The 7651-nt window shown below is 36.2% G+C and overlaps 1 protein-coding gene across 1 annotated transcript in view; it reads right to left on the minus strand.

The window, feature by feature from the left end:
- LOC107712624 (thrombospondin type-1 domain-containing protein 7A-like) overlaps nt 1–7651 on the minus strand; it is a 122571-nt gene that overhangs the window by 38833 nt on the left and 76087 nt on the right. The window contains exon 7 of the mRNA XM_016517945.1: nt 2512–2706. Within this exon, the coding sequence (XP_016373431.1) occupies nt 2512–2706 (195 nt within the window). The remainder of the gene's footprint in view (nt 1–2511; nt 2707–7651) is intronic.

A 7651-nucleotide genomic window follows, 5' to 3' on the forward strand; every position in this document is an offset into this window, starting at 1 on the left:
AACATCATTATGCAAGTAGAGGTTGCAACCATCAAAAGCTATAACTGATCAAATTTGCAGCAATAAAATCACAAATAAGATTTTTTGTAAATTACATACATTTATATTAGACAGACAAGGAATTTAAAGGAATTAATATAAGGAATATAAAGCAGCTTTAGCCACTTAACCATTTAATTATTTCCCATATTAGAGGTAAACTATTATTCAAAATCTTGGGGTTGGTTAGATTGAGATTTTTATGCTTTTGAAAGAAGTATCTTACTCACACCAATTAATATTGTGAAATATTATTAGAATTGAAAATACCTGTTTTCTATCTTAATATATTAAAAATGTAATTTATTCCTGTGATGCAAAGCTGCATTTTCAGCAATCAGTACTCCAGTCTTCAGTGTCACATGATCCTTCAGAAAACATCCTAATGGTTCTCAAGAAACGTATTATTATTATCAATGTTTAAAATAGTTGTACTGCTTAATATGTTTGTGGATATATAAAAACAACTTATAAATAACGTAAAAACATTTGAATTTTAATGCAAATTAATTAGTAATGGACTTTCCACAGTAAATATTGCTCCAAAACAGAGTAAAATAATCATGATTAATTTCATATTGTCTTTAAAAAAACTAGTTGAAATAATATCAAATTCAGTAAATTTGTTACATTTACATCAGACATCTTAAATTAATATTAATAACATGAACGGAATTAAAGTTTTGTCAAATCTTCTCCCCCCTCCCTTTTAAATTTTCATTATGTGACCACAGTTTGAAAGCCTCTGTTCTAGGAGGCCCTCACTGCCTACAAACTCAATAGACTAAAATGAGGCAATTGGAGTGGGATTGCAAATGACCAATGCTTCATGCTATTGTCTCCATCACCTCACACAGAGGCAGATGGCAAGCAGAACATGATCTACTAAACTTCGTGCTACTGTCAGCACACACCTGCTTTCTCAGACGCTTGTCATCAATTTGGTCCACCGTCTCCTGAATCGTTTGAAGGCTAATAATCTGAGCACAGCAGCACGTAGCACGATTTGCCACAGGGCAGAAAGCATCATTGCGCATATGTGGTCACACATTGGCGCTAAAACTGTAATATATGACGCAACCGCACTCCACAGATGTACTGAACATACTACCTTTGATTCTGGCACTAGCGTGACCGTAAATTGATGTGATGTTAAAGCAAACCAAGCCGATTTGCTCTCAGTCAGCAGTGCAAATCCTGTTCCCTCAAGCTGCATATTTGTGGAAATGGATTTCTGGTGGGTGAGCGGTGGAGGGAAGGAAGAGGTTTTAGCCCAAAGCAACCACTTATCCAACAGTCTATTACACATCAGATACACACTTACAGCCTGAGCTCACCTGAGGTTTGAATCACTTAACGCTCAGAGACCTTCATTACCTTGTGATTTTTTTTTTTTTTTTTACAAATCTGCACATGGAAGAATGTTAATCTAACATAAGGGGGGCAAGTGCGGTAAGATGTTCGGCAATCTGCTCATGTCTACTTGAACATCAAGTCTAACATACAAATCCACATAAGCAGAAAAAAGGTGGCAACTAAAAAACTGATTATATCTGATTATATCTAAAAAACAAAAAAAAACAGGAATCTTTGGAGAGACCCTAGCAAAACAGTCTAGTTTTGGATTAAGGGCTATAATGCTAAATACTTTTAGCAGCAGGATGCTCTGAGAAAAAGAAAGCACATGATACACACAGGGTATCAAGTAATGCAATGCCTTACTGAACCACAAAAAAAACAAAACTTTGGATTCAGGCTGAAAAAAATGACTGCAGTTCCTGCTACCTGCTTATAAAATCTCTGAATATAATTACTTTGAATGTTAAACATATTCTCAGTAAAACTCCAGATATTTCAAATAAATGCTGTTCTTCTGAACTATGTATTCATTAAAGAAACATTGTTTTCAACAATGTTTTTAAGATTAATAATAAAAATGTTTCTTGAGCATAAAATCTGCATATTAGAATAAGACATATACAAAAAAAACCATTAAAAAACTCATACTAACCCCACAGTTTTGAATGATAGTATATGTTCTCAGACTCATGAACTCCAGACACTTTATTTTCACTGTCCGTAATAATATATTATTGATGAATATTATATGTTTTTGAATGGAATATTATGAATTATGAATATTATTATCATTTATTCAATTTAACTTCTCACTGTTAATACAAAAGGAGCCAGTCATATATATATATATATATATATATATAAAAAGCGTAATTAAATTGCTTCAGATGTTACAAAAGGTCTTTGATACTCATAAGATTAATAAACAAGACTTTATACAGTTTGTTTGTGAGCAGGCTATGCAGCAACATAGTAAGGTACATAATTGTTCAGCTCAGTGGAAATCCAGGTCTGAGAGATGTTTGAAGATCCTCTGCCCAAACACCAGCTCAATCCACACCATTTTGGTGGAAAAGGAGTATAAGAGTGGTTTGATATTAGTAAAAACCCTACCGTCCCCAGCGTTGTAGGCCAGAATGGAGCGTGATCTGGTCTGCTTGCCCTCTGAGTTCTTCCCTGAGCAGGTATTGGAGCACAGAGACCATGAAGTCCAGGGACTGAGCACACAGTCTTTGGGGCAGGGCACCTCACACAGCATAGGCATGGGAAGAATGGCATCCCGGCACAGCTGCCTGTCCACGTATTCACCTGAGAACAACAAAACACAGGGCCTGTTAAATTCTCACATCCTAAATAAGGATCCCGGAGGACCAGCAAACACTTGAGTATGAGTATGATAGGGAAAACTCTAGCAAATTAAAAACTAATATCCACAAAGAAATACACGAATGAGTTTCAAAAAGACAAGACAAAAGCCAAGCAAAGTGAAACCTCACTCATTTGATGCTGTGTTAAATTGTGTGAACATTATGAACACATCTCACTCATAAATAAATCTACCCACACAGAGAATTCACACTGTGCATGTGATACCAAGTGCTGTCATCTCTACTCCATGCCAGACTTGCACGGTAAACAAACACTCAGTGAAAACCACCCATTTACACATTAACATTCTGCATACAGTACATGCATGCGTAAACAGGACCATTGATAAAAGGGCCCAAGACAACATTTTGATGGGCATGTCCCCAATGTCCCCAAAAACATATAAGACCTTAGTGGGGCCCCTACTATCATAGGGACAAGACAACATTCTCAATTGTGTTCCTTTAATGACCTACTGCACATTTACAGCATAAAAATCTCCAAGGACAAGGGTACATATAGAAGCCCTTTGCATAGTTATGGCATGCATTTTGTTCAAATGTTTAACAGTAAAAAGTAGTTCAGTAGATTTTAATGTGCTTCCTGCACATCAATTTTAGATTACTCTTTCAATTTCAAACAGGATGTGACAGCTGCGCACCCAGGAGGGAGGATGATCAGGCAATGTTTGCAATCACACAATCACATGTAACAGCCAATGAAGCGACTGCAGCTATGTAACGTATATTGTTTTTTTTTTTGTGTGTATAACATTTAACTAAAATCTTTGCCTTATACATGAAAGGATCAAGGTTTTTTTTTTTAATAATTGAAAAAATAGCAAAATAATAAAGCAACACAATAAAACAAAGCAAAATCTAACAAAAAAATAAATAAATAAAATAAAACAAAACAAATAAAAGCAGAACAATCATAAAACAAAACAAAATTAAACCATCAAAAAAGACAAACAAGAAAAAAAAGACAAAGAAAATCAAACCATCAAAACAAAACAAAAACAAATAAACAAGGAACAATCAAAACAAATCAGAACAAAGAGAAGAAAAAAACTATCAAAACAAAGTAAAAACAGACAAAACAAAACAACAAAACATACTTTGCTCTCAGAGGTCATCTGAAAGACCTAGTTTTGGACACCAACCCCTCTGTGGACTGTGCACCAGCCCCTGTATCGATCGGTGATCCCCACCCCTGCAAAAAAAAGCCCAAATTGACAGAAATCCCACTGAGTCAGATGACACTGCGGGACCCCATGGGACACAACAGATCTATTCTCATCAGCACCAGACAACAGGAATCAATAACTGAGAGAAGAGGGGAGGCACTAGGGAACAATGAGGAGTGGTTGAGACTGGGGGTGGGAAAGAGTTAGACTTCCGCACACCACTGGCATTTACACACATCTAAGAGGTAGCATTTCACGTCAAGAAAAAAAAAATACAGTCCATTACAGACATTTATGTGCCTTTTTAGAAGTTTAATTTGAAAAAAACAAAACAAAAAAAAAACAAGACAAAATAGATCTTAATAGACTAATATAGACCAATACACCAAGTGGCTGCATCCAGAAAGATCTCTTCACAATAATATATTTCTACAATATAAAATGACAAGCTTAAGCTGCTAGGAGTGTTTTGTAACAAAGTAAATGGTTTTGTAACAAAGTAGGCTGATCATTAACTGGTCACCATCTTAGATTGGATTGGATAGGATTAAATAAAATAAAATAAAATAAAAAAGTTACACATAAGACAAATATCCCAATATCCTTCAGACTAGGGGGAAAATAAATCAACTGTCCCCATGAATAACTCAGTGAGTACAAGGTTAGGGAAATGTACTATCAGCTGAACATCTAGCCCTTATACATCTCAGATGTGTTAAACCTGACTGTCCCCTGATGGAAAAGTACCAGACGGCATCTGACATTTCCTCTATTGAGCGCTGTCACATTCTGATGAGGCTGCACACTACTCTTCCCAAAGTTAATGAGGGAGAGAAGGAGTTCAGCTAAATGCAGACTAAATCTGAGGGACTAGCAGAGTTAATTTCATTTATATAGACGGCTCGCCACTGGTGCCAGAACAACATATTCACCATCTACCCATCTGCGAGGAAGGACAAAGAAAGAGGTGACCTTGAACAAATCATATTATTCCTCACTACAGCAAGGTATCTGGACTTAAATGGGTCAACGTGTTGCAGTAAGCCTATGGCTAGGGAGGAACAGAGTAATGGCCAGTGTTTCTTTCAGTTTTTGGATTCTGCACTCTCTATAGTGCATTCAAGTAATATTTATTATATATATATGTATACACACACACACACACACAGTATATATGGATAAATAATATGAAAACTGTTAGACCACATGATCTATAAAATATATAGAAAGTCCATAGTATATACTGTATATACAAAATGTGCAAAAAGGAACAAAAGTATGTCTTTATGATTTATCCAGTATTGTAACACCTTCCTTTTTTGCCAATACTGTGACTTTTACAATACTTTTCTTTTCTTTTCATGAAACACAAAATATGTTATTTTATTTATTTACAATGAAATTCAATGGGGTCAGATGTTGTTTTGGACTCCACTGAATTTCATTGTATGGCCAAAAAAGTAAAAACATCCTTTAAAATATATTATTTTGTGTTCCACAGTTACATGAAAGTTACAGGTTTGAAACAACATATTTAGTATGTTAATTAAGACACTTTGGTCCCCAGGCAAAATCTAACCCACAAACTACAGTCTAAATCATTAAATTACCATTTCAATGGCAAAACAAGCAGTGCTATAAAGTAAATGTATCATATTTTATCCTGGACCATTTTGACCCACATATATATGTATATATTATTCAAGATGAGAAAATTGAGCTATGCATTTTAGGGTTAGTACAGGGTGATCAGTTTCTTTGTTTAATTAATTGGTCATCGACCTGCTTAATGCATGGCTGCTTAAGCTATAGAAACAGCCTGCTATATAAAGTACAGTTGTTATACGTGGCATGTTAAGGAAGGTGTTTCAGGGTAACTGTCTAGGAGATGAGGTTCGTTGGAGGGCCGGGGGGAGGTGGCAGTCGTCTCTGTGGTGACAGCTGAGGCACATGCAGTATGACACCTTCAGTTGGTGTGAATGGAATGCTTGATTATGAGCCTTGCAAAACTGATTGAGTTGCACACACACACACACACAGATGCCTTTCTCTGCCTCTCTCTTTCTGTCCTCACTCTTCGTCTTTTTCTCTCTCCCCCGAGTCCTCATTAGCGATGTGAATGCTGAGGTTCAGGAATGTCGCAGTAATTGCCATGTCTGCACACTGAAATTTACTGGAACAAGGAGCGAAATGTGAAGATGTAAAATACAATTACGGTGTGTGCTCATAATTGATTAATGCAAGTCGAGTTGTGCCGCACCTCCAGACAATACATTAACAATACGGAAGGCAAAGAGAAAGAAGTCACAGAGTTGGTGGTTCTGTTTTTAAAAAATTGAATATTCTACTTGTCCCTCATATCCACAATAATTTAAGGTTAATTATTTTTGATAAGCTCGCTGAATTAACCTATTTCACTTCCACACGTTGGAGACAGGATTTCCACTTTGTTAAAATATTCACTCAGCTATGCTCTAGTCTCTATTATATGAAATTAGATCGGATGAATCGGAATTGCATGTTTGTGGCACTGAATTTCACTCCCTCATCAACCAGAGCGAAGTGTTCATCCATAAAATCCCATTAAAAACTGTTAGTACAACATATCTGGGTCATTTCTTTTCTCAAATATCTATGGCGTTTTAGGCTGTATGAATGATATAAATCAAAACCAAGACAGATGGGAGATTTTCCAGCCCTACATAATTAGATATAAAAGTGGCTTTTGACAAAAGCTTCTCAAACAGTAAGAGTAATCAATGTAATAACTCGAAATCCACTGAAGAGCTTAAGCATCAATTAGTCACAAATTGTATTCATGCTTTTCCAAATTAAGCAGTTTGTGGATGGAGAAATTTTTCTCCTGAAGTTCACACCGACCCAACGCTTACCCGACTAGTGTCTTAACTAATTGACTTAACTTAACTAATTAATCCCTTCCGTTAGCCCTCTAAACTGTCTCAGTGTGTCATTGCACAATCACTGTAATATTGCATTAAACATGTCAGTCCATTAAGTGTGCAAGATGACAGAAATTACTGGAGCAGCTCATCATTATGAATGTTATTATTCCTTCCTCATTACACTTGACTTTCACCAAAGGGACTAATGCATTCAGCAATCCATTAATACAAAAGAGGTTTTGGCGCCAGGGGTATTCCCATTCAAGGGCAGGAAAAGGGCTCCAGAGGGATAAAAATGGGTGGACTGGACTCATGACCGGCGCAAGGTCACCTACATGTACCCTGCCATCACCCTCCTCTCTCTGGTCCCTGGCCTCTGGTTTAATCCACATTGCTGTCTGGGGCCGATAAGGTAATACGAGAGAGGGGGGCCTTGAGGAGTTAGTTGGAGATGCATATAAATCAAAACCAAGACAGATGGGAGATTTTCCAGCCCTACATAATTAGATATAAAAGTGGCTTTTGACAAAAGCTTCTCAAACAGTAAGAGTAAACAATGTAATAACTCGAAATCCACTGAAGAGCTTAAGCAATATTAAGTAATTTGTGTTTCATGTTCTTCTTTGTTTGTATGTATGTTACCATTAAGAGTTTGGGATCGGCAAGATTTTTTGACGTTTTTGAAAGAAGTCTTATGCTCACCAAGACTGCATTTATTTGATCAAAAATAGATGTATATCAAAAACAGCACTATTGTGAAATATTATTACAATTTAAAATGACTGTTTTCTATTTT

This window comes from Sinocyclocheilus rhinocerous, unplaced genomic scaffold (genome assembly GCF_001515625.1).
Source record: "Sinocyclocheilus rhinocerous isolate Xijiao unplaced genomic scaffold, SAMN03320098_v1.1 scaffold538, whole genome shotgun sequence".
NCBI classification, from domain to species: domain Eukaryota; kingdom Metazoa; phylum Chordata; class Actinopteri; order Cypriniformes; family Cyprinidae; genus Sinocyclocheilus; species Sinocyclocheilus rhinocerous.